This window comes from Oncorhynchus nerka, linkage group LG3 (assembly GCF_034236695.1).
Source record: "Oncorhynchus nerka isolate Pitt River linkage group LG3, Oner_Uvic_2.0, whole genome shotgun sequence".
NCBI classification, from domain to species: Eukaryota; Metazoa; Chordata; class Actinopteri; order Salmoniformes; family Salmonidae; genus Oncorhynchus; species Oncorhynchus nerka.
Window position 1 is genome coordinate 60,068,649 of NC_088398.1, and position 27,862 is coordinate 60,096,510.

The 27,862-nt window shown below is 43.3% G+C and overlaps 2 protein-coding genes across 2 annotated transcripts in view; one reads left to right on the forward strand and one right to left on the reverse strand.

Annotated features, from left to right (window-relative positions):
* LOC115111725 (tumor necrosis factor receptor superfamily member EDAR) overlaps positions 1-9,083 on the forward strand; it is a 49,815-nt gene extending 40,732 nt beyond the window's left edge. Inside the window, exons 8-11 of the mRNA XM_029638080.2 lie at positions 5,130-5,202; positions 6,972-7,245; positions 7,348-7,408; positions 7,546-9,083. Of these exons, the coding sequence (XP_029493940.1) occupies positions 5,130-5,202; positions 6,972-7,245; positions 7,348-7,408; positions 7,546-7,874 (737 nt within the window). The 3' untranslated portion in view covers positions 7,875-9,083. The remainder of the gene's footprint in view (positions 1-5,129; positions 5,203-6,971; positions 7,246-7,347; positions 7,409-7,545) is intronic.
* A 3,427-nt stretch (positions 9,084-12,510) lies between these two features.
* On the reverse strand, positions 12,511-27,535 carry LOC115111732 (coiled-coil domain-containing protein 138). Its single transcript, XM_029638089.2, has 13 exons — positions 27,308-27,535; positions 26,826-26,992; positions 26,622-26,722; positions 26,152-26,435; positions 25,926-26,045; positions 22,760-22,837; positions 22,544-22,654; positions 22,111-22,266; positions 21,840-21,959; positions 21,087-21,273; positions 19,806-19,979; positions 13,966-14,104; positions 12,511-12,866 (listed from the first exon to the last, which is right to left on the reverse strand). The coding sequence occupies exons 1-13, from the start codon at positions 27,383-27,385 to the stop codon at positions 12,740-12,742; spliced, it is 1,842 nt and encodes a 613-aa protein (XP_029493949.2). The 5' UTR covers positions 27,386-27,535; the 3' UTR covers positions 12,511-12,739.
* Between the last annotated feature and the right edge of the window lie 327 nt (positions 27,536-27,862).

Sequence of the window (27,862 nt, forward strand, 5' to 3'; positions counted from 1 at the left end):
CTTATCTTATGAAAAACAATGAATCTTAACATAATCACTAGTTTGTACTTAACCATAAACATCAACGCCTTTCTTAAAATCAATACACAAGTATATTTTTGTAAACCTGCATATTTAGTTAATTTTGACGGCTGACATGACTTTCTTTTAACTATGGAAATTGTCACTTCTCATGCGTTCTGTGCAACAGAGTCCGGGTATATGCAGCAGTTTGGGCCGCCTTGCTCGTTGTGAACTGTGTGAAGACTATTTCTTCATAACAAAGACAGCCCACTTCGCCAAATGGAGGATGATTTAACCTCTTCAGTCGACCCTCTACTTTTTTGAACATTTTGTTAAAAATCGCGCAACATTTCAGCGCCCTGCTACTCATGCCAGGAATATAGTACGTTCATATGGTTAGAATGTGTGGATAGGAAACCCTCGGACGTTTTTAAAACTGGTTAAATCACGACTGTGGCTATTACATAACGTGCGTTACATCGGAAAGCGCAGGAAAACCTGATCACAGAAAATGGAAATAAATATCCTTGCGCCACTTCCAGCAATTGTTAACAGTGAGCCGAATTAGATAAGACCGAGCATTCAACTCCCACAGCATCCCCATGTTGTCTAGAGTTTTGTGAATTGAATCATCTTTGATTCTTGGTTGAACCGAAAGAGGGGCACGACTTACCTCCGGTCTCCGCCCAGATCATTCCGGAAGAGCTCTCTCCTGAAATTTTTTCCAAGACGACAGCTAATGATATTTACATCGCCTACGGATGATTTTTATCGCTTATTAACGTTTACTAATACCTAAAGTAGCATTACAAACGTATTTCGAAGTGTTTTGTGAAAGTTTATCGTCTACTTTTTGAATCTTAAAAAATGACGTTACGTTGTGAAATCGCTGTTTTTTTCGTTTATCACACAGTCTACATATAACAATATCTTGGCTTTATATGGCCCGATTTAATCGAAATAAAGACCCAATAGTGTTTATGGGACATCTAGGAGTGCCAACAAAGAAGATGGTGAAAGGTAATGACTGTTTTCTATTTTATTGTGCGGTTTGTGTAACGCCGAAATGCTAGTTATTTTGTTTACGTCCCCTGCTGTGCTTTTGTGTTGTAGTGTATTGGTGCATGCTATCAGATAATAGCTTCTCATGCTGTCGCCGAAAAGCATTTTAAAAATCTGACTTGTTGCCTGGATTCATAACGAGTGTAGCTTTAATTTGATACCCTGCATGTGTATTTTAATGAACTTTTGAGTTTTAACTAATACTATTAGCATTTAACGTAGCGCATTTGCATTTCCAGGCAAGCGTCCCAAGTAGAGGCAAGAGGTTAACAAAAGAGCATTTGTGAAAAAAGCACAATTGTTGCATGAATGTACCTAACCATAAACATCAATGCCTTTCTTAAAATCAATACACAGAAGTATATATGTTTAAACCTGCATATTTAGTTAAAAGAAATCCAGGTTAGCAGGCAATATTAAACTTGGGAAATTGTGTCACTTCTCTTGCGTTCATTGCACGCAGAGTCAGGGTATATGCAACAGTTTGGGCCGCCTGGCTCGTTACGAACTAATTTGCTAGAATTTTACGTAATTATGACATAACATTGAAGGTTGTGCAATGTAACCGCAATATTTAGACTTATGGATGCCACCCGTTAGATAAAATACAGAACGGTTCCGTATTTCACTGAAAGAATAAACGTTTTGTTTTCGTAATGATAGTTTCCGGAATTGACCATATTAATGACCTAAGGCTCGCATTTCTGTGTGTTATTATGTTATAATTAAGTCTATGATTTGATATTTGATAGAGCAGTCTGACTGAGCGGTGGTAGGCAGCAGCAGGCTCGTAAGCATTCATTCAAACAGCACTTTCGTGGGTTTGCCAGCAACTCTTCGCTGTGCTTCAAGCATTGAGCTGTTTATGATTTCAAGCCTATCAACTCCTGAGATTAGGCTGGTGTAACCGATGTGAAATGGCTAGCTAGTTAATGGGGTGCGCGCTAATAGCGCTTCAAACGGTGACGTCATTCGCTCTGAGACCTTGAAGTAGTTGTTGCTCTGCAAGGGCCGCGGCCTTTGTGGAGCGATGGCTAACGATGCTTCAAGGGTGGCTGTTGTCGATGTGTTCCTGGTTCGAGCCCAAGTAGGGGCAAGGACAAGGATGGAAGCTATACTGTTACACTGGCAATACTAGAGTGCCTATAAGAACATCCAATAGTCAAAGGTATATGAAATACAAATGGTATAGAGAGAAATAGTCCTATAATTCATATAATAACTACAACATAAAACTTCTTACCTGGGAATATTGGCGACTCATGTTAAAAGGAACCACCAGCTTTCAAATGTTCTCATGTTCTGAGCAAGGAACTGAAACGTTAGCTTTTTTACATGGCACATATTGCACTTTTACTTTCTTCTCCAACACTTTGTTTTTGCATTATTTAAACCAAATTGAACATGTTTCATTATTTACTTGAGGCTAAATTGATTTTATTGATGTTTAATATTAAGTTAAAATAACAGTGTTCATTCAGTATTGTTGTAATTGTCATTATTATAAATAAATAAATACAAATCGGCAGATTAATCGGTATCGGCTTTTTTTGGGTCCTCCAATAATCGGTATCAGTGTTGAAAATAATAATAATCGGTCGACCTCTAGCCCAGACCCACTTATTCTCCCCCCTATCTCCAATGTCTGCACTACATGTCCTCAAATTGCAACATTTTGTTACTCTCAGTCATGCACACTTTTTCCATTGTCTTAAAGATGGAGGATTGGTTCATATCCAGTTTTTAAGTATGCGTTTTCAAGATAATTTACGAGACGAGTATCATCCAATCCATCAGGAATTTCACTGCACCCTCATATGTGGGCTCACTAGTGGCACAGCGATCTAAGACTCTGCATCTCAGTGCTAGAGGCGTCACTATGGTACCTAGTTCGAATCCAGGCTGTATCACATCCGGCTGTGATTGGGTAGCGCACAATTGTCCCCGCGTTGGCCGGAGTAGGCTGTCATTGTAATTAAGTATTTGTTCTTAACTGACTTGCCTAGTTAAATAAAGATAAAATGTAAAAAAAATATGCCATGTCTTGAAATATGCAGACAGACGGAGTAAAACTAAATTGACGTTGTAATACTTCTGACAGCTTTTTCACTCCGCCCATTACTTTTGGACTTCATAGCTTTTATTATTGAGTCATTGTAAGTTTTACACTTAAGACATGATATCATTGTGATGTAGAATTTGTGCATTTTGTCTCTTGTATAATACATTCTATACATTAGTTTAATTGGATTAAGCATACATTTTAGTTAACTGTAATTTCATTAGTTATGCTCCAACTTTCCCTCCATCTTGTCTCAACATCAGGTCTTTTTAAGTCTTGGTTCCAATAGTTCCTTTCCTTTATGAGATTGTCAGTTGGATATGGGCTCTGCAAGGTTTTGTATATCTTCCCTATCATAGGAACATCCTTTTATGACTCAAATAAGATTTCCTCAAGGTTGCTCTGATGTCCAAAATATTTCAAATCCAAATGTTGTGATGTGAAACTTTTGCATGTAAGTTGCATGTATTTGAAAATATCTACATTGGTCAGTTCAATTATCCTATTACCATATCGTTTATGGTTTTTATGCCTTTCATTTTCTATGTGGACCAATCTACCGGTGCGTTCTGAAACTCTATACAAGGATCGTTCCATAGGGTTGTGTTTTAGGTAGTGTTATTGGTTCTATAGTGTTCTTAACTAGAAAGTTGTAAATGTTCTTAGCTCAATCCTTAGACAGGTAAAAAGATCCTGGAGACGAGCATCTGCATCTTCAACATGTACGCAATGTTCCTCTTTAGTGCATTTAACTATGTCACAAGTAAAAGCCTTGGGTGGCGATTGATACAATTCCATGTCTTTGGTGCAGTAATTGGTATTAATACATGTAAAAACTTTGGGAGCCATGCCATTCTGAAGACGTTCATTCTGAATCTGTAAGACTAATTAATAATGGGGAGATTGTTCAATTGAATAGATCTGCTTTCATAATGTTGAGTAATGGGATAAAGTTATCTTTATATACACTATATGTACACAAACGTATGTGGACACCCCTCCAAAATGAGTGGATTCGGCTATTTCAGCCACACCCATTGTGGAACATGTCTTCCCTGCTAGAGCTGCCCCGGTCAACTGTAAGTGTTGTTATTGTGAAGTGGTAGGCCACACAAGCTCACAGAACGGGACCGCTGAGTGCTGAAGCGCGTACAAATCGTCTGTCCTCGGTTGCAACACTCACTACCGTGTTCCAAACTGCCTCTGGAAGCAACGTCAGCACAATAACTGTTCGTCGAGGGATTCATGAAATGGGTTTCCATGGCCAACCAGTCGCACACAAGCCTAAAATCACCATGCTATAATGCCAAGCGTCGGCTGGAGTGGTGTAAAGCTCGCCGCCCTTGGATTCTGGAGCAGTGTAAATGTGTTCTCTGGAGTGATGAAACACACTTCACCATGTGGTAGTCCGGCAGACGAATCTGGGTTTGACGATTGCCAGAAGAAAGCTACCTGCCCCAATGCATAGTGCCAACTGTAAAGTTTGGTGGATGAAGAATAATGGTCTGGGGCTGTTTTTCATGCTTCAGGCTAGGCCTCTTAGTTCCAGTGATAACATTCTAGACGATTCTGTGCTTCCAACCTTATGGCAAAGCAAGGTCCATACAGAAATGGTTTGTCGACATCAGTGTGGAAGAACTTGACTGGCCTGCACAGAGCCTTGACCTCAACCCCATCAAACACCTTTGGGATGAATTGGAACGCCGACTGTGAGCCAGGCCCAATCGCCCTACATCAGTGCCTGACCTCACTAATGCTCGTGGCTGAATGGAAGCAAGTCCCCGCAGCAATGATCCAAGATCTAGTGGAAATCCTTCCCAGAAGAGTGGAGGCTGTGATAGCAGCAAAGGCGGGACCAACTCCATATTAATGCCCATGATTTTGGAATGAGATGTTCGGACAGGTGTCCACATACTTTTGCTTGTAGTGTATTTGTTGTTTGTGTCACTTATTAAACATCCTAATTTATATATTTTATAAATGATTATATATATTTTTTCAGACAACGTTGTAATTTTCTCTGAAAAGGATGAATTCGACAAACTCAAACCCACGCCTCCGAAGACGGTGAAAAGGTAAGGTATCATAATCACCAGCGCACATGACACATCAAACACACGCTGAACAGACAAAAGCAAAAGATGTGAAATGGTTACCAATATCGCTCAGGTCATGTTTGGGTCTGTCTGTATTTGTTTGTGCGTTTGAGTGTGTTTGTGTGCTTGTCTGCAAGCGTGTTTTAGTGCATGTGTGTATGTGTGTGTGTGTGTAGGGGTTGACTGGGGGCCTCAGAGACAGAGAGGCTCTTTTATCTGTTTTTCGGGATCTGCCCATAATTAGACTACCACAGGACAAGTCACTGCAGCAGACCATCGCTGCTAGCCCTTTTAGTGGGTAGACAGTGTGTTTGTGTGTGTGTGTGTGTGTCTGCCCCCTTGTGTGGGTCATTGAAAAACTGAGGATTTTTCTGAAGCAAAGTGATTCTGGTTTTGGAGGGTAAACTAGCTGAGCACAGATTAGCCCTGGAGGTGGGATGGAGAGGGGGGTGAGGGAGATATATAGAGAGAGAAAGAGAGAGGGGAGGGTGGGTGGGTAGTAGAGAGAGAGGCAAAGAGAAGTAAAGAGAGATGGGGCTAAATACTCTATAGCCCAGCCAAACCCTAAACCCTTCTCTCTCTGTTCTCTCCTCCCTTTCCCTCTGTCTCCTTCCCTCTTGTTCCCCTCCCTTTCCTCTGTTCTCTCCCCTCCTGTTCCCTCCCTTTCCCTCTGTCTCCTTCCCCTCTCTGTTTTCCCTCTGTCTCCTTCCCCTCTCTGTCCCTCCTCCCTTTCCCTCTGTCTCCTTCCCCTCTCTGTCCTCTCCTCCCTTTCCCTCTGTCTCCTTCCCCTCTCTGTCCTCTCCTCCCTTTCCCTCTGTCTCCTTCCCCTCTCTGTCCTCTCCTCCCTTTCCCTCTCTGTCCCCTCTCTCCTTCCCCTCTCTGTCCTCTTCTCCCTTTCCCCTCTCTGTCCTCTTCTCCCTTTCCCCTCTCTGTCCTCTTCTCCCTTTCCCCTCTCTGTCCTCTTCTCCCTTTCCCTCTCTGTCCCCTCTCTCCTTCCCCTCTCTGTCCCCTCTCTCCTTCCCCTCTCTGTCCTCTTCTCCCTTTCCCCTCTCAGACAGACAGACAGACAGACAGACAGACAGACAGACAGACAGGTATAGCAAGGGGAAGATACATACACATTTACGTAAATATGGGTAGACACAGAGGATGAGTTTGTGTCATACACACAGTATCACAAGTCACATGTACACACACTGTATATGGTCTGTATGACCTACTCACATGTCATCACACACAATAACACACACATTAACATTAGCATTACATCACCTAGCCAGACTCAGCAGTGGTAAAACAGTGTGGCTAGCTGCATGCCAGAGGATGTGCTAACTCACCGTCTTCGCTGCCTGAGTGGGTGTAGGGTGACTAGGAAACAATGCCTGTGTGTGTGTGTGTGTGTGTGTGTGTGTGTGTGTGTGTGTGTGTGTGTGTGTGTGTGTGTGTGTGTGTGTGTGTGTGTGTGTGAAACATTGCTATTGTGTGCTTATCTCTGAGAATCTTTGTCAACAAGGTGTTTTTGGGAGAACTTCCCAGTCTTACACACACTGTTAATAACATTCTGTGGATCTGAAGCTAAATATGTAATATAAAACATGAGTCTATTTGCAGTTTAACATTAAGGTTGAAGCTACAGCACATTACCATAACTAGACACTGCAAAACAAAAGGTCATGAAAACGTACTGTTATTATGCTGACCGATTTGGAGTTTTGACAACTCAACTTGATTTTCTCTCTCCTCCCTAGTGAGAATGATGCATCGTCAGAGAACGAGCAGCTGTTGAGTCGTAGTATGGACAGTGATGAGGAGGCAGCGTTGGAGAGGCAGGGGGCGGCTGATCCTAACCCCAGCCTCTGTCTTCTGAACCTGGGCAACAAGCCGGACCTCTGCCTGCTCTCTCTGGGGCTTCTCGACAGGGATAAGACTGGATCCAACCCCACCAGCCCTATCAACGCTAACAACATTAGCAATGGCAATGCTAACATCATCAATAACAACAACTACAACAAGGCTACAGGGGTGAGAGAACACAGTCATTCACATCCAACTATGTACTTTTACAATGCATTGCAATGTAATTACTTTATAACCTACTCTACCTTTCACTCTCTCTTCCTTCAGATTCAGAGCCGGAGGAAGAAGATCCTGGATCTGTATGCTAGAGCCTGCAGTGTAGCCGAGGGTGAGAACTCACACGTCCACCCCGGGCTTCAGCCCTATAGAACTACCCTTCAACTGTCCTAGCGAAGGACACTTGTATGCTGAACTCTTGCTACAACACACACATCCCTAACCCTCCCTCTCCCTTCCTCTCCCCAGGTCTGAGTCCTACAGAACTACCGTTTGACTGTCTGGAGAAGGCCAGTCGGATGCTGAGCTCCTCCTACAGTAGCGAGGCAGCCGTGGTGAAGACCTGGAGACACCTGGCAGAGAGCTTTGGCCTGAAGAGGGATGAGATCGGAGGGATGAGTGACGGCCTGCAGCTGTTTGAAAGGATCAGTACCGCCGGCTATAGCATCCCAGACCTGCTCACCAGACTAGTGCAGATAGAGAGACTGGATGCTGTGGAGTCACTGTGTTCTGATGTACTGGGAGGAGGAGACACACACACTGTTCCTCTGTCCTCACCACGCTGTGCAAGCGTCTGACTCCCACACACACATGAACACACGTTTATGTGTGCACACCCATGTGCACATACCCGCACACATACATTCACAATCAAACACCCGTACCCCTCCACATGAAGAATGCCAGTAGGCCTTCCTAGATTTCAGATCTCTCCTTCTCTTTCGTCTCTCTGTCTCCCTCTGGCAATTAACTTTGCGCTGGATGCCTCAACAAAAGCTTTTGATAAAAAAATATATAGAGATTTTATATAAAATTACATTTTGTACATATTATAATATGAGATTTTGAAAAGGGCATAATGGACCTCTCTCTGCCAGGATCCCCGTGGCCCCAGATCCTCTCAACCCCCCCCCCACCCCACCCCCAGCGGTCAGCTGCTACCGCTGGCTCTAATTGGTTGACTTGTGGCAGTCTGATCTAATAATGTTGTGGTTTACAGTCGAGACTTTCAGCACCTAATTAACCACTAAAACCAATGAACCAGTAAATACCAGATGCCAGAGACCCTTAAAGAGCTTAGCTTATAGACAGACTAAGCCTCCTGCAGCCTGAGAAATGCAGGAGAACAGGACACCAGAAGACCCAGCGCTACACTACACTATGGTCAGCCTGGCTCTGATGCTAATTCTGGGTGATGCCACAGGACGGCAGCCATTTTGTACCATTCAGCACATATCAGCTAATGGTGATAAGCTCCTAGCTAAAGACATTTCAGGAACAAGAGAACGTGTGTTTGGTTTATATGGTTTAAACGGTGGCTTTCTATACCTCCATGTATATTGTTTCTGTTGAGTGACTGGGGAGGCACAATCCCATCTCTCAGTGTGTCTTCACTGCTCTGGTGTTTCAAGTTAGCCACGTTTAAAGGGTCTGGACTCCGGTAGTGTATATGAATCATAAATGTGCATGTACAATGCTCATCATTTAGCAGGTATCCATAATGGCTTCTTTTAGTTTATCCTTGTTCTTTCCCATCCAAACACAGCATCAACGGAAGGCTCGTAGGGCTCGAAGGGCTCGAAGGCTCGTAGGGCTCGAAGGCTCGTAGGTTAGGTAGGCCGCTGAATGACAGAAGATAATTGACTGTACTGTATGTACAGAACCTGGTTCTCTTACCTCAGTATCACAAAGCTCCACTGATTAGACTACAGAAACTATTTTTCATGGAAACAAACGTAAGTGTATATATAACTTATTATTGTACATACTGTATGCATCAATAAAGAAGTATCAATTTAAAAGTCCATGTTTTTATTTATTTTGATGAAGATAAACAGATAACCTTGGTTAAACCGTCAAAATATCCTGTTTTGTCAACAGTTATTCCAATAATAATACCACTTATTTCCCCTCTTGTAGTTAACATAAATGATGTCATGTGTTCTGCGGTCGATCAAACTATTCTGTCAAATAAGAGGAATCTGCTGGAACAGCCAATTACCATAGATCTCAGATTACTGGAGAGATTTACACCACAGCCGGGCACTGGTGGAAATCTAGTTACTCGATATCTATGTGTGTGAAATCATGACATCAGACCTTGAAGCATCATACTAACCAGGCTCTGCCATGCTAGTCTGTCTGCGAAGATATCACACAGCCATCGTTTGTGATAAATCATGAAGTCCATCTCTCTACTGGCCTGAGATGTGAGGTGTACAGAGAATAGACTGTCTCCTGTGACTAGGCTGGAGAAGACGTGGATCATCACATTACAAATAGCTCAGCTAGAGAGAATCCTCCCTACTTAGGTGTGTGTGTGTGTTTCAGGCCCATGAGGGCCAGTTATTAGCACTTGGCTTAGCGTGATCGCAACGAGGTGAAACAGAGAGCTGGACTCCGAAGGGCAGGAAGTGCCAACAAACAGTCAAGGTTCATACAGCTCAGCTAGTTACTGTAGCTGCTAACACACACCTACCAGTGTGAACACCAACAGTTGCTCACTAACACAAGAATGCACACACATACACATTTTCCACCATTACATACTTGCTTACTCTTATTCCCCAAACAGGGCTCCAGCTTGTTTCATATCTCTGGTACATCCAATATCTTTATGTTTCTAGTACAGTGACATCCTATATCCTAATGTTGGTACAGTAGTATATTATATAATGAAGGCCCGTTGCTGTCTAATCCCAGAACATGCAGGGAACAATTCAACACTGTGGATGTCATTCATTATTATTCACTGTCAGTCAAATATGGGAAACAATGTATTCTCCCCAGCCAACCAAGATATGCAGCAGCATAGAGAGAACGATAGGAGGGAAAGTCATTCCCCAGATATACAGCCTTCTAGCATGCATGTTGCATAATCCAAACAAGCCTTTATCTGAAAATACAGCACAATGGCAGACAGTTTACATTAGAAGCAAAGGCAGCAGAGGACAGGGCATCTGAGGACTAATGTGTTAAACTAGTGCTGTATCAACATCTCATTCCAAAATCAAGGGCATTAATATGGAGTTGGTCCCCCCTTTGCTGCTATAACAGGCTCCACTCTTCTGAGAAGGCTTTCCACTAGATGTTGGAACATTGCTGCGGGGACTTGGTTCCATTCAGCCACAAGAGCATTAGTGAGGTCGGGCAGGGATGTTGGGCGATTAGGCCTGGCTCGCAGTCGGCATTGACATTCATCCCAAAGGTGTTCAATGGGGTTGAGGTCAGTGCTCTGTGCAGGCCAGTCATGTTCTTCCACACCGATCTCAACAAACTATTTCTGTATGGACCTCGATTTTTGCATGCTGTCATGCTGAAACAGGAAAGGGCCTTCCCCAAACTGTGGGCAGGTAGAGTTCTCCTGGCATCTGCCAAACACAGATTCGTCCGTCGTACTGTCAGATGGTTAAGCGTGATTCATCACTCCAGAGAACATGTTTCTACTGCTCCAGAGTCCAATGGCAGCAAGCTTTACACCACTCCAGCCGATGCTTGGATTTGCACATGGTGATCTTAGGCTTGTGTGTGGCTGCTCAGGCATAGAAACCCATTTCATGAAGCTCCCGACTAACAGTTATCGTGCTGTTGTTGCTTCCAGAGGCAGTTTGGAACTAGGTAGTGAGTGTTGCAACTGAAGACAGACAATTTTTACGAGCTACGAGCTTCAGCGGTCCCGTTCTGTGAGCTTGTGTGGCCTACCACTTCACGGCTGAGCCCTTTCCACTTCACAATAACAGCACATACAGTTGACCGGGGCAGCTCTAGCAGGGCAGAAATATGACGAACTGACTCGTTGGACGTGATGGTGCCACGTTGAAAGTCACTGAGGTCTTCAGTAAGGCCATTCAACTGCCAATATTTGTCTATGGAGATTTTATACAATTTTATACACGTCAGCAACGGGTGTGACTGAAGTAGCCGAATCCACTCATTTGAAGGGGTATGCACATACTTTTGTATAAACAGTGTATAAGAAAGTAGGAGTAGAGGAAGGCACTGAATAGTACAGGGAGAGAGAGAGAGAGAGAGCTCAGGACAAGACCCAGTCCCCTTCATTAATAAGGAGTGAATACCCAGGCCAACAGGCCACTGTGGTCATGCTCGCTCTCTCAACAAGCACTTTGCCAACCACATGGTTCCACTCACAGTACACTCTCTCAGGACTAGATTTACAGTCAAGTACATAACTGAAGCACAATGCCTTAACTGCATCACCCTGCCATCTTATATCTCAGCCAACTCAGAGAAATAATATACATTTGGTGGTCTGTAACGTCCAACATGATGGACTGACTTTATATTGGTGGTGAAGCATAGCCACTAACATTAGACAGGTAAATAATGTTCTCATGAGGTAGACTGGCCAGATTTGAGGCCAGGGAATCTTTAACTAAGTTTCCACTGAGACCTACTCCACTGGGAAACACTAACATAAATTAGAGGGACCGCAGCTCAGGGCCTGACGCTGCGCAGGGGCTGTGTGTGTGTGTGTGTGTGTGTGACATATAGCAGGCCCACTGTGGCCCATAGTGAGTAATGGAAGTAATGAAAGTCAATAAATCAGTGACAGGTTCTGAAGCAGTAAGTGTTTAGGACTGTTATAGAGCCTTACTAAATTAACTGGTTCATGCACCCCCACAAGACTGTTCTCCAGCGCTTGCTTGCCAACACCACACACTTATGCAGGACTTTTATTTTGTGAGGTGATGAAGAAACTAAGCAGCAGACCAACATTTTAGAAAAGTCTGTATAATAATAGGCAAACTTTCCTATAAACACTTTGCCTGAAATTCCAAGGTGAACAGGGACCAACACCCTGACAAACCAGTAACGTTTCAATCAGATGTTTTATTCAACATACTGACTAACAGGGCTCTTTACAGAGGAGAGATCACAAATGTCTGTCAGTGTGATATTCTCCTCACCGTTTTTATTTTACCTTTATTTAACTAGGCAAGAACAAATTCTTATTTTCAATGACGGCCTAGGAACAGTGGGTTAACTGCCTGTTCAGGGGCAGAACGACAGATTTGTACCTTGTCAGCTCGGGGGTTTGAACATACTAGTCCAACGCTCTAACCACTAGGCTACCCTGCCATTCTGGTTAAAAACCTCCAGCTTTAGTCCATAACAAACAAACAGGTTTATAGAAAACATATGTGACATAAACTAATGTATTTCGTAACTATAAGACAGAGAAATCGAACACTGTTTCCCATAATATCTTAGTTTATTGCTTTTAAAAGCTTCATAGTGAAATCATCTTTACCTCAGAATGCATGAGACAAACATAGCCTCTCCCAACATGATGCTCATTTCATAGCAGTTGGTAAACATGTTCAAAACAATGTACAATATATAGGTTAAGATTATATAAAAACATATTACAAAACTTGACAAAAATAAAAAGTCACCACCACAATAAGGTTATACGTGTGAGTTATTTCAGATTGAGAAGTATAGAGCTAAGGTTCAATGACAAGAAGGTGAGTGTAGGGTCAGTTGTTCTGTGCATCTCCTGCAGCAGCAGATGAAGAGAGCAGAGCTCAAACAGCCGCCTGTTCTTCCTGTGAAAACCAGAAAACAGAGTGTATGTAACACTGAGTCTATGAATGATAGTATACCTAGCACCACATGTGTTGCAAATACACGGGATCTTGTAATAGTCGGTCCTATATTCTTAGGTCCTATATTACTAGATATTCTTAGGTCCTATACTAGATATTCTTAGGTCCTATATTACTAGATATTCTTAGATCCTATATTACTAGATATTCTTAGGTCCTATATTACTAGATATTCTTAGGTCCTATATTACTAGATATTCTTAGGTCCTATATTACTAGATATTCTTAGGTCCTATATTACTAGATATTCTTAGGTCCTATATTACTAGATATTCTTTGGTCCTATATTACTAGATATTCTTTGGTCCTATATTACTAGATATTCTTTGGTCCTATATTACTAGATATTCTTTGGTCCTATATTACTAGATATTCTTAGGTCCTACATTACTAGATATTCTTAGGTCCTACATTACTAGATATTCTTAGGTCCTATATTCTTAGATATTCTTAGGTCCTATATTACTAGATATTCTATCCTATTACTAGATATTCTTATATTACTAGGTCCTATATTACTAGATATTCTTTGGTCCTATATTACTAGATATTCTTAGGTCCTATATTACTAGATATTCTTAGGTCCTATATTACTAGATATTATTTGGTCCTATATTACTAGATATTCTTAGGTCCTATATTACTAGATATTCTTTGGTCCTATATTACTAGATATTCTTTGGTCCTATATTACTAGATATTCTTTGGTCCTATATTACTAGATATTCTTAGGTCCTATATTACTAGATATTCTTAGGTCCTATATTACTAGATATTCTTAGGTCCTATATTACTAGATATTCTTTGGTCCAATACAGAGTTAAATAGAGGGTTCTGCTGGAAGGTGTTGTGGGTCACCTATACAGCAAACCATGACATCATCTACTGACACAATACTCAGGGGTTTCCAACTCCGCTAATGGTGTGGTGTTGGGGGGTGGGGGGGGTCAGGTTTTGATTCCAACCTTGCAATAACCCGCCTGATTTAGCTAATCATGATTCTGAGTCCAGACTGAAGAACATGATCAGTTTGTCTCACCTGATCTTGGAGAGTTTCTGTAGGATGATGGAGAGTTTTTCCAGAAGAGGAAGTTCTAGTCTGGGGTTCTTCACAAGGAGAGCTGCAGTACGGAAGAACTCTTCAGTGCTGCAAGCAGACAGGAACTCAGACAGATACCCTGCAGAGAGGGAAACACTTAGATAGTTATACAGAAGGACGGACAGACAGACAGTTGCTCTGAAGAACCTTACGGTAACTGTTAACTGAAGACGATGTGGGTGATGAAAAAACGGAAGCCATTTATTTTATATGGAGGGAGAGACGTAGGCGGGGGGACCGGTGGAAGATGCGAGCATGGGCGAGAGAGGGTTAACAGGGCGGGACCTAAATTGGGGAAAGCTGAACTTCATGCAAATACTCTGATCTTGCGGTGCGATTGACCAATCGAAGCTCACTATAGCTTCCAGTCTCTACTGTATTGGCTATTGATGAATAGCACTATCTAGCATGCTTGCTAGCACCCACATGAGGGTGAAGCTAGCGTGGCTATTCAAATGATTGATGATAGTTAACAGGCACTGTTACACACAGGCAGACAGACAGTTCCACTGAAGAACCCTACACAGTCCTGTCTACTCCTGTTAACCTGCTCAGTCATCCCATCATCGGGCCTATAACTGTACAACCAGCCTCTGCTGCGAGCAGAATGGACCAGGAACCCAGCTGAAGAGTTCCAGTCCTAGTACAGATGCTAATCAATTCTACTCAGCAAACGAGAGTAAATCTACATGATTTCAGGTCAAGCAGAGTCCATATTGTCAGTGTTAACTCTGTCTTACAGGTAGGCATAGATCTCAGCATGTTTCTCTCAGATAAGTCAAATCAGCGCCAGTCAGGCAGTATGGTAAAAGTCTGGACAGACTACAATCACAACCATAAGTGTACAGTCGTGGCCAAAAGTTGAGAATGACACAAATATTAATTTCCACAAAGTTTGCTGCTTCAGTGTCTTCAGATATTTTTGTCAGATGTTACTATGGAATAATGAAGTATAATTACAAGCATTTCATAAGTGTCAAAGGCTTTTACTGACAATTACATGAAGTTGATGCAAAGAGTCAATATTTGCAGCGTTGACCCTTCTTTTTCAAGACCTCTGCAATCCGCCCTGGCATGCTGTCAATTAATTTCTGGGCCACATCCTGACTGATGGCAGCCCATTCCTGCATAATCAATGCTTGGAGTTTGTAAGAATTTGTGGGTTTTTGTTTGTCCATCTGCCTCTTGAAGATTGAGTTCTCAATGGGATTAAGGTCTGGGGAGTTTCCTGGCCATGGACCCAAAATATTGATATTTTGTTCCCCGAGCCACGTAGTTATAATTTTTGCCTTATGGCAAGGTGCTCCATCATGCTGGAAAAGGCATTGTTTGTCACCAAACTGTTCCTGGATGGTTGGGAGAAGTTGCACTCGGAGGATGTGTTGGTACCATTCTTTATTCATGGCTGTGTTCTTAGGCAAAATTGTGAGTGACTTTACCCCAGTCCTCAGCAGTCCAATCCCTGTACCTTTTGCTGAATATCAGTCTGTTCCTGATGTTTTTCCTGGAGAGAAGTGGCTTTTTTGCTGCCCTTCTTGACACCAGTCCATCCTCCAAAAGTCTTCGCCTCACTGTGCGTGCAGATGCACTCACACCTGCCTGCTGCCATTCCTGAGCAATCTCTGTACTGGTGGTGCCCCGATCCCACAGCTGAATCAACTTTAGGAGACGGTCCTGGCGCTTGCTGGACTGTCTTGGGCGCCCTGAAGCCTTCTTCACAACAATTGAACTGCTCTCCTTGAAGTTCTTGATGATCCGATAAATGGTTGATTTAGGTGCAATCTTACTGCCAGCAATATCCTTGCCTGTGAAGCCCTTTTTGTGCAAAGCAATGATGACGGCACGTGTTTCCATGCAGGTAACCATGGTTGACAGACGAAGAACAATGATTCCAAGCACCATCCTCCTTTTGAAGCTTCCAGTCTGTTATTCAAACTCAATCAGCATGACAGAGTGATCTCCAGCCTTGCCCTCGTCAACACTCACACCTGTGTTAATGAGAGAATCACTGACATGATGTCAACTGGTCCTTTTGTGGCAGGGCTGAAATGCAGTAGAAATGTTTTTTGGGGATTCAGTTCATTTGCATGGCAAAGAGGGACTTTGCAATTAATCTGATCACTCTTCATAACATTCTGGAGTATATGCAAATTTCCATCATACAGAGGCAGCAGACTTTGTGAAAATGTATATTTGTGTCATTCTCAAAACTTTTGGCCACGACTGTAGAATATGTGACAAAGTCATTGATCCAACATGACACAGTACTTCTCATAACCAACAGAGAACTGCCCCAAAATTACTACACATTTCTATTTTTACAATCAACACATTTTATTTTACTAGTTCAGTTGACTGAGAACACATACTCGCACAAAAAAACACGTACAAAAATGACCTGGGGGATTCAATTCAAACATTTATTTTCTCTGTGATAGGTTCAATAGGGAATAAAGGAGCAGAGTAATTTGTGGGGTAATTGTGCATGAAAAAGCAATCTGCTTTAGAGACAGCCTCATGGTGTTACTGTAGCTACTGTACTTTAGCAGACTGGCAGAGACCCAGGAGGTCCATCCCTGTTACTGTAGCAGAGAGCTAGACACCTCCATCTGGTCCCTAGCCTCTCCTCTCTTTAGGCTCTTTCAGCCTTACTGTATGTGGGACAGGGGAGAGAAACTTCAAACACTATGGGTCAGTGGTAGAATGGTCCATGTCCAGACTGATTTAGGGAGGAGGGGGTTCTCTCTTTATGGTCCCCCCTGGTTCTCCCCCTGTCTCTATAGGACACATGGACTGAATTAGTGTAATATAGCCTGAGAGCGTTATATGGGGGCTTTGCCTTGGGCACAGACACTAAGCAGGCCTACTGTAGGACAGGACACACTCTGGGGAGAGGGTGACCTGCAGGTGTGAACCAGACCTCTGTGTGTGTGTGTGTGTGTGTGTGTGTGTGTGTGTGTGTGTGTGTGTGTGTGTGTGTGTGAGACACTACGCAGGCATACTGTATAAAGGCGTCCGCATGCTTCCCATCCAAAACAGTTTGTGCACATACAACATTTTGTGACGTTTTTGTTAGTTTTGTCTTCGGGTGTTTGTGCCACAAAAAAAATTCTTGAGGCAACAGTAGGGGTTCTTTAGTGAAGTTTTTGTTGTCATTCAAAGAGAGACAACATGTTTTCATGCAAACATTTTTACTTGAGAAATACTGCACCAAACATCTTAGGCAAAAAACGTAAAAATTCATGACATTTCTAGTGTTATCTTAGATTCATTCAGACCATTTTGAGGAAATGTATACTGGCTATGGCGTCTCAAGATGGACAAACAGTAGTTTTGCCAGTTGAAAAAGTCTTAAGGGAGTATGCGAGGCACAGACGTTCACTTTGCCTAGCTGAGTTCTGCTAGGACCAAACCGAACCCAGTATGCAGGCGTCTTAACAGGGCAGCCACAGAGGGGAAATTGAGTTGACCTTCTGGTGTGAACTGCATGAAGGAACCCAGCCATACCGAACTGTACAGGGCTCGAGGAGGCTGCATTGTAGGCAGACACTGAGCAAGCCTGCAGTAGTACAAGACAGGGGAGGTGTGTCAGGCGGTTTAGTGGTGACCTTCAGGTGTGAACCCCAACTCTCCGTCATGGCCTCACTCACACTCACCTCATTACTCCCCTGTAAACCACGCTAATCACCAGCTCTCCCCCTCTCCCATAAATCATAGTGGGGTGCTGAGATCTCCACCTGCCACACTAGACTTTAGTAGACCAAGAGCTTAGCTCTGCTCAGTGTCACACACACACACACACACATATATATACACATACAGTGGGGCAAAAAAAGTATTTAGTCAGCCACCAATTGTGCAAGTTCTCCCACTTAAAAAGATGAGAGGCCTGTAATTTTCATCATAGGTACACTTCAACTAGAAAATCACATTGTAGGATTTTTAATGAATTTATTTGCAAATTATGGTGGAAAATAAGTATTCGGTCAATAACAAAAGTTTATCTCAATACTTTGTTAAATACCCTTTGTTGGCAATAACAGAGGTCAAACGTTTTCTGTAAGACTTCACAAGGTTTTCACACACTGTTGCTGGTATTTTGGCCCATTCCTCCATGCAGATCTCCTCTAGAGCAGTGATGTTTTGGGGCTGTTGCTGGGCAACACAGACTTTCAACTCCCTCCAAAGATTTTCTATGGGGTTGAGATCTGGAGACTGGCTAGGCCACTCCAGGACCTTGAAATGCTTCTTACGAAGCCACTTGCCCGGGCGGTGTGTTTGGGATCATTGTCATGTTGAAAGACCCAGCCACGTTTCATCTTCAACGCCCTTGCTGATGGAAGGAGGTTTTCACTCAAAATCTCACGATACATGGCCCCATTCATTCTTTCCTTTACACGGATCAGTCGTCCTGGTCCCTTTTCAGATTAACAGACCCAAAGCATGATGTTTCCACTCCCATGCTTCACAGTAGGTATGGTGTTCTTTGGATGCAACTCAGCATTCTTTGTCCTCCAAACACGACAAGTTGAGTTTTTACCAAAAAGTTATATTTTGGTTTCATCTGACCATATGACATTCTCCCAATCTTCTTCTGGATCATCCAAATGCTCTCTAGCAAACTTCAGACGGGCCTGGACATGTACTGGCTTAAGCAGGGGGACACGTCTGGCACTGCAGGATTTGAGTCCCTGGCGGCGTAGTGTGTTGCTGATGGTAGGCTTTGTTAATATGGTCCCAGCTCTCTGCAGGTCATTCACTAGGTCCCCCCCGTGTGGTTCTGGGATTTTTGCTCACCGTTCTTGTTATCATTTTGACCCCACGGGGTGAGATCTTGCGTGGAGCCCCAGATCGATGGAGATTAACAGTGGTTTTGTATGTCTTCCATTTCCTAATAATTGCTCCCACAGTTGATTCTTCAAACCAAGCTGCTTACCTATTGCAGATTCAGTCTTCCCAGCCTGGTGCAGGTCTACAATTTTGTTTCTGGTGTCCTTTGACAGCTCTTTGGTCTTGGCCATAGTGGAGTTTGGAGTGTGACTGTTTGAGGTTGTGGACAGGTGTCTTTTATACTGATAAGTTCAAACAGGTGCCATTAATACAGGTAACGAGTGGAGGACAGAGGAGCCTCTTAAAGAAGTTGTTACAGGTCTGTGAGAGCCAGAAATCTTGCTTGTTTTTAGGTGACCAAATACTTATTTTCCACCATAATTTGCAAATAAATTCATAAAAAATCCTACAACGTGATTTTCTGGATTTTTTTCTCTCATTTTGTCTGTCATATTTGAAGTGTACCTATGATGAAAATTACAGGCCTCTCTCATCTTTTTAAGTGGGAGAACTTGCACAATTGGTGGCTGACTAAATACTTTTTTGCCCCACTGTATATATGTACACACAAAACAAACACTTTGTTCAGTATCAGCCAATGACACAAATTAGTCAAACATGAAGCACATAATAGGAGCACACTGTAACTGTGACTGTTATGGAGAGAGTATATTGTGGTGGGAATCTGTGGGGTGTCTCCATACTCATGGGGCAGTGAGCTGCACTGACTGAGGGTGGCAGGTATCTTAGTGGTTAGAGCGTTGGGTCAGTAATCAAAGGGTTGCTAGCTCGAATCCCCGAGCAGACCAGGTGAAATCTCTCGATCTGCCCTTGGGCCCAGGCACTTAACCAGGGTCGGGGGGTGTCTCAGGGAGAGTGGGATATGCATTTCACACCACACACAGGTTACCTTTGATTAATAGTGAGAGAAGTAGTGTATCTATACTTACGTGACTCTGTGCTGAGCTGCAGTAGGATGTCTAGGGGGGTCTGCAGCCCCCCCTTCCCTCCTCGGAGCAGGGCTAGGAGGACAGACACTCCCCCGTACTGAAGAAACAGCCCCCGGACATCCACACACACCAGGTCACTGTGGAGGGAGTCCAACACCTGGGCTAGGATGTCAGCTGGAGGGAAAAGAGGAGTTAGGTCACACAGACAACCTGGACGCTGCCACTGAAATCCAACCCACATCTCTCTGCTACCAACACTTATCCCATCCCAGCTGGAGGCTCACCTAGACTTGGGAGATCAGTGAACAGGTCTGTCTAAAGCCCCAGGGATAAATCACACTGGAGCTGACACTCTGAATGTGACCCTGACAAACTGCTGTTATGTCTGCTTGCTCCTCTCTCCCCTAGTCAGAGCCGTACAGACAGGAGTAGTGGATAATGAACACCCCAGTATAAGCAGACAGAGTGAGAGTGGCTAGGAGAGACATCCTGGTTACTGAGAAGTCATCTTTATGGGGCCTGTGTCACTGATGATCTCCAGATACACATCACTGTAGTCTGTAACTGGCCTAGCCAGGGGGCTGGGGGGTACACCAGAACCCCCCTGACGCAAAGCCTGCCTGCCTCCCTCTCTCTCTGGTCCAAACCCATTAAGGCACTGAGTTTCCAGAAAGATTTGTTTTCTTTACACGACCCAGACCCACAGCCAAGTGTCTTATTCTAACTCTGTCTGTCTGTCTGTCTGTCTGTCTGTCTGTCTGTCTGTCGACAGGTTATTAGTTCAGATGTTTTTCTGTAGACGGTTAAAAGCTTTTTGGAGCCTGATACCTCTGATTAAAGAAATAAGAAGAAATATTCTTCCTATATGAACAAACCAGTTTCATGTCCATCCAGAGACCGAGCTGAGTCAACCTGGCAGAAGGCTTGCTCTTTGGGGGTTTAGGCTTGGGTTGCTGTTAAGAACTTGCTTACAAATGTATTTGTGAAAATCACAAAACAAATAACATTTGATTGGTTGGGATTGATTGATAGCTGCATGGCTCTCTATAGAGCACAGTACTACTGTATGAGTTACACTCACTAGAAAGAGACAATTAAATAAACCTGTATACATAACCAATGGAAAACCACACTGCCCTCTGCTGGGGACTTCACATAACTACACCAAGAACGAATTGAGACATATCAAAGGATATCCCTTGGATTTAGGAAGAATATAGAATTATTGGATAAGTGTATGCATTAGACGTTGTGTGTATATGTAGTGTAGCAGGGTTTTACCCTGGGTGACGGTCCTGAGGATGATGAGGGAGGACAGCAGACGTGTGTGGGGACAGAGGCTCCTGTACAGCGAGGGAGGTAGAGGAGGGCCCCTGGTCTTCAGAGGGCCACTGGGGTCCTGCTGCTGGGTCGGAACCCTGGACACTTCCTCCCCCAGACGCCGCAAAGTGGATGACAAAGCCACCGGCTACATACAGAGATACACGTACTCACAGTTAGTCAGTGGGAGTTCAGCATTGTGATCATGTTTCTGGCCTTGTGGTTCACCCGCAACACGTTGCTATAATACTACAGCATGAGATTCCAGTTTAAACATCAAGTAGTTGCCCTGACACTGCCAGACAAACAAACACACTCCCCGCGTTTCAGTTCTGAGATGTGTTGGATCCGGGATGGCATCCATGCTTGTTGTTGACTATCTGGGCTGGGAGTTTTCATTGAGAACCAGACAGAGATTCTATCCATTGGGTCTGAGCCTCTCTCTGTCAGTGCGATGTCTGTTCTCCAGACACACACACAGCCTGTTCTACATAGGGCTAATAAAACCTGATAACTTCTAATGTACCCCACACTAATTAATCACATATTGGCCGCCAGGCCAGCACAGGACACAGTCCAACACAAGGGATTCAATAACAATGTTTACAGCATGAAAACAAAATTCTACTTTCTTCTCACACCTGGGAAGAGAATGCATTCTCAGTTTGTGGTGTGTAGTGTTGTGTTGTTGTGTGGTGTTGTGTTGTGTATTACCTGTATGCTGTTGTCTATCTCTCTCAGGCTCCAGTATATAAACTTGATCAGGGAGAGTGTACCAGAGGGGTCTGGTGATGCAGAGGACTGATGCAGCTGCTCAACCAACAGAGGCAAAACCTAGAGACAGGAGGTCAACAACAACACAATATAAACAACACATTATAAACTACAAAACACTGGATCAACACAAAGCCTGGGACATCATAACAAGATAAACACATCGCGTAATAAGCCAAAACGACCCCCTGGACAAGTCCAGTTCTCCCACCTTAGAGCACCTGTCGAGGAGAGAGACCACTGGTGACGTGTGCTGCTGACCCTGGGCTGTTCTGCTGTCTCCTGCTACTGGAGGAAACGTCTGTCTGTCTAGAATCCAATCCAATAGCAAAGCCAGCAGCCTGAGAGGGGTGGGACTTACACTACCCTGCAGAATGAGACAACCAGTTACCAGTATGGGTAGAGTCTGGCCATGCTAAATTGTGTGTTTTCCAAACAACCACATTGACAGGAAATTGGACTTTATAAGGTAGTTAGAAACAACCACCACCACTGTTGATTAGAATAATTACGGTACCAGTCTATGAGTCTTCATCAGGGAGTATGTGTAGGGTTAGGGCTGCATTAGTTACAATCACAGTTAACACAGTAATAACACTAGTAGTTAGTACCCACCATTCCCAGTGGAAATGCCATATACACACCTTGGCTGGCTTGGAGGTGGCTTTTTTCTCAGGTTTAGAAGGTTTGGACTCAATGGCCTTCTGACAAACGTTCTCTCTCCCCTTCTGTGCCATGGAGTATTCATACTTCCTCTAGAGAGAGAGAGAAAAAATCACATGTAAATGAACAGACAGTATGTATAGGGGTTGAGGGTCTAAATAACACAGGTCTATTTTGCTTGTTGTGTGTTTTCCTACCTGAAGGTTCTCTAGCCGAGCCTGGACCTTCCTGAACTGGTTCTCCAGACGCTTGTTCTGCTCACTCAGCTCATTCAGCTGAACACAATACAATGATACAATACAAACAGTTAAACACTTTTATTCAGAGCAACTCACTACACAAAGTTCTAACTAAGTGACCAATCAGAACCAGCGCCCTTTCAGAAAGTATTCACAGTCTTGAGTCAATAAGTATTCAACCTCTTTGTTATGGCAAGTCTAAATAAGATCAGGAATAAATATTTGCTTAACAAGCCACATAATAAGCGGCATGGACTTACTCTGTATGCAATAATAGTGCTTTATTATTTATTTATTTAACTAGGCAAGTCAGTTAAGAACAAATTCTTATTTACAATGCAGCCTATCCCGGCCAAAAACAGACGACGCTAGCAAGTTGTGCGCTGCCCTATGGGACTCCAAATCACGACTGGTTATGACGCAGTCCAGGATCGAACCAGGGTCTGTAGTGACGCCTCTAGCACTGAGATGCAGCACCTTAGACCGCTGCGCCACTTGGGAGCAACATGATTGTTGAATCACTACCTCATCTCTGTACCCCACACATACAATTATCTGTAATGTCCCTCATTTGAGCAGTGAATTTCAAACACAGATTCAACCACAAAGACCAGGGAGGTTTTCCATTGCCTCGCAAAGAAGGGCACCTATTGGTAGATGAGTAAAAAAAAAATCATGGTGAAGTTATTATTTACACTTTGGATGGTGTATCAATACACCCAGTCAAAGATACAGGCGCCCTTCCTAACTCACTTGGCGAAGAGGACGGAAACCGCTCAGGGATTTCACCATGAGGCCAATGGTGACTTCAAAACAGTTACAGAGTTTAATGGCTGTGATGAGAGAAAACTGAGGATGGATCAACAGCATTGTAGTTACTCCACAATACTAACCTTAAAGTGAAAAAAAGGAAGCCTGTACAGAATAAAAAATATTCCAAAACATGCATTCTGTTTGCAACAAGGCACTAAATTATTACTGCAAAAAGTGCAGAAAAGCAATTAACTTTGTGTCCTGAATACAAAGGGTTATGTTTGGGGCAAATCCAATACAACACATTAGGGAGTATCACTCTCCATATTTTCAAGCATAGCGGTGGCTGCATCATGTTATGGGTATGTTTGTAATCGTTAAGGACTGTGGAGTTTTCAGGATGAAAAAATATACTGAATGGAACTAAGCATAGGCCAAATCCTAGCAGAAAACCTGGTTCAGTCTGCTTTCTACCAGACACTGGGAGACGAATTCACCTTTCAGCAGGACAATAACTAAAGGACAAATCTATACTGGAGTCATATACAGTGCCTTGCGAACGTATTCGGCCCCCTTGAACTTTGCGACATTTCAGGCTTCAAACATAAAGATATAAAACTGTATTTTTTTGTGAAGAATCAACAACAAGTGGGACACAATCATGAAGTGGAACGACATTTATTGGATATTTCAAACTTTTTTAACAAATCAAAAACTGAAAAATTGGGCGTGCAAAATTATTCAGCCCCCTTAAGTTAATACTTTGTAGCGCCACCTTTTGCTGCGATTACAGCTGTAAGTCGCTTGGGGTATGTCTCTATCAGTTTTGCACAGAGAGACTGAATTTTTTTCCCATTCCTCCTTGCAAAACAGCTCGAGCTCAGTGAGGTTGGATGGAGAGCATTTGTGAACAGCAGTTTTCAGTTCTTTCCACAGATTCGAGATTGGATTCAGGTCTGGACTTTGACTTGGCCATTCTAACACCTGGATATGTTTATTTTTGAACCATTCCATTGTAGATTTTGCTTTATGTTTTGGATCATTGTCTTGTTGGAAGACAAATCTCCGTCCCAGTCTCAGGTCTTTTGCAGACTCCATCAGGTTTTCTTCCAGAATGGTCCTGTATTTGGCTCCATCCATCTTCCCATCAATTTTAACCATCTTCCCTGTCCCTGCTGAAGAAAAGCAGGCCCAAACCATGATGCTGCCACCACCATGTTTGACCGTTGGGATGGTGTGTTCAGGGTGATGGGCTGTGTTGCTTTTACGCCAAACATAACGTTTTGCATTGTTGCCAAAAAGTTCCATTTTGGTTTCATCTGACCAGAGCACCTTCTTCCACATGTTTGGTGTGTCTCCCAGGTGGCTTGTGGCAAACTTTATGGATATCGTTAAGAAATGGCTTTCTTCTTGCCACTCTTCCATAAAGGCCAGATTTGTGCAATATACGACTGATTGTTGTCCTATGGACAGAGTCTCCCACCTCAGCTGTAGATCTCTGCAGTTCATCCAGAGTGATCATGGGCCTCTTGGCTGCATCTCTGATCAGTCTTCTCCTTGTATGAGCTGAAAGTTTAGAGGGACGGCCAGGTCTTGGTAGATTTGCAGTGGTCTGATACTCCTTCCATTTCAATATTATCACTTGCACAGTGCTCCTTGGGATGTTTAAAGCTTGGGAAATCTTTTTGTATCCAAATCCGGCTTTAAACTTCTTCACAACAGTATCTCGGACCTGCCTGGTGTGTTCCTTGTTCTTCATGATGCTCTCTGCGCTTTTAACGGACCTCTGAGACTATCACAGTGCAGGTGCATTTATACGGAGACTTGATTACACACAGGTGGATTGTATTTATCATCATTAGTCATTTAGGTCAACATTGGATCATTCAGAGATCCTCACTGAACTTCTGGAGAGAGTTTGCTGCACTGAAAGTAAAGGGGCTGAATAATTTTGCACGCCCAATTTTTCAGTTTTTTATTTGTTAAAAAAGTTTGAAATATCCAATAAATGTCGTTCCACTTCATGATTGTGTCCCACTTGTTGTTGATTCTTCACAAAAAAAATACAGTTTTATATCTTTATGTTTGAAGCCTGAAATGTTGCAAAAGGTCACAAAGTTCAAGGGGGCCGAATACTTTCGCAAGGCACTGTATGTATGTATGTATGTATGTATGTATGTATGTATGTATGTATGTATGTATATATATATATATATATATATATATATATATATATAGTACGCACGTCACACAGACATACATACCCACATATATATATTTATATAAATATACATACATATACTGTGCCTTTGGAGAGTATTCATGACACATGATCTTAGGTTAAAAGCAGCCAGCTGAAGCAGATGCTTGCCTGTTTCTTCATGTTGTCATTGAGTTCCTTGATGGAGTTGAAGCTGGACTTTAACCTCTTGTTCTCTCTGGTTCTCTCGCTCAGCTGCTCCTGTAGCTGACGCACCTCCTCACTGCGGCTCTGACGGAATACAAACATTTTCAGAACTGCTCACACAACGCACTTTTTTAAAAACTGTGAAGAGATCATATTCAACCTTGAGGGATTGCTGAAGATGTGTGTTTACCTCCTCTTGCTGTAGCAGTCTGTTCTCTCTGTCCTGGAGCTGGGCCGACCACTGCAGCTGGCTCAAACGTTCTGCCTGTAGTTGTTGGTAGATGTGCAGCATCTCCTGGTAAACCTGTCCCATCACTGAGGGGCAGGAGGGGGAGAGGACAGGGGAGGACTGCTTCTGCCTCACCCCTCTCCCCCCTTTCTCCCCCCTCACCTCCTCTTCTCTGGCCAGGCCTACGGTGGACTCAGTCTCTCGGGAGCCCAAGGTACGGGCCAGGCTGGAGGGCAGGGTCACATCTGAAACAGAAGAACTCATACACTGTTTTTTTGTCAAGTGTTTTCAGTTTGAAGAAAGCAGTATTGGTATGATTAATATGATTATTATTAATATGAATATAATACCTTTATTATCAACATAAAAACAATGCATTCTCTTGCTACATCTGTTGAGACATGCTGAACATAAGAAGACCCGACACACACCTGTCTCTGTGTAGTGGTTCTGTGTGTCCAGGAGAGGGCTGCAAATATAGTTCTCACTCAGGTCCTCCTCACTGTCATCCCGACTACAGTCACTGTACAATCTGGGTAAGCAGACAGGTACACGTCAGTGGCATATGGTAGCTTGGCCCCATCAATTATAACACAAGGTGTTGGTCTGACAGAAATGCCTGGAGAAAGACTGACCTGTCTGGAGGGTTGGTGACAGCCTGGAACAGCTCCTGTAAGGCTATATTGTAACCGCTCATCTCCCTGGTGGTGGTGCGTCTAGACCTGGGGGACTTCACAACTCTCTGCTGCCCACCATGGTAGTGTCTTCCACTCAGCGCAGGTGCTTTCTGCTCTGTAGAGACCTGTCAAAAGGCAATAATGAGCTATAGCATGTTCAGTCACTGCAACGTACGTGCGTGCACAACCTAGTACTAGTAATAACAAGCCAACTAACGTTAGCTAACTAACGAAGTAGATAACGTTAGCTAGCTAGAGTTAGCTGGTTTGCTTCTTCTCTTGGTAACGACTCCGAGTGATCCAGCTAGCTAGCAAACACAGATAGCTAGCTGGAGCACTCGGTGTCGTTACCAAGGGAACAATCAAACCTGCTAGCTAGTTACTGTAAGCTAGCTAAATATTTAGATAGTTTGCTTGTTAGCTGTATACACATTACTAACCCGTTTCCTTTCCAGATATTTCATTTTCAGCCTCTCAACCGTAACGTCCAACTCGCTCCCTGACGATTCGTTGTTCATCTTGAGGTTTCACACAGATGTATTGTTTTTCAACAAACTCCAAAAGCAGTCAACTTGTTGTCAGTTTGAATTATGTGCATTTTTCCTAAACCGGAAATGAAAAACCTACAAGTTGCTGTCATCCTGAGGGCGGCGCCATTACACAATACACACATACCTATTCTGACGTTGTGCTCGTGTTGCAGTTTGAGGGACCGTCACTGCTGTTGTAGCCTTCTGTGCTCAGTGCTTGGATGAATCTATCAACCTGTTCAAGAACCTGTTCCACATTCTGTAAAATAATACATTCACATGCATACATTATTAAGATACTGTTAAGACCAGCTATTCTTTGCCTCAGAATGATGTAAAATTGTATTAGTTCCTCACCCAGATGGTATTTAAATGCATATAGGTTAACAGTGAGATATGATTCATACTGTATGAATCATAACATAACTCATCTTTAGACTGATATAGATACATAAATACCATCTG

Bases quoted from the DNA above. Each gene is read 5' to 3' on its own strand.
- LOC115111732 (XM_029638089.2), bottom strand. From the start codon at position 27,385: ATGAACAACGAATCGTCAGGGAGCGAGTTGGACGTTACGGTTGAGAGG. The intron at 26,723-26,825 runs GTCAGTCTTTCT...CTGCTTACCCAG, and splicing joins GTCACCAACCCTCCAGACAG to ATTGTACAGTGACTGTAGTC. The intron at 14,105-19,805 runs GTAAGTATAGAT...CCCTCTCTGCAG, and splicing joins GCAGCTCAGCACAGAGTCAC to GGTATCTGTCTGAGTTCCTG.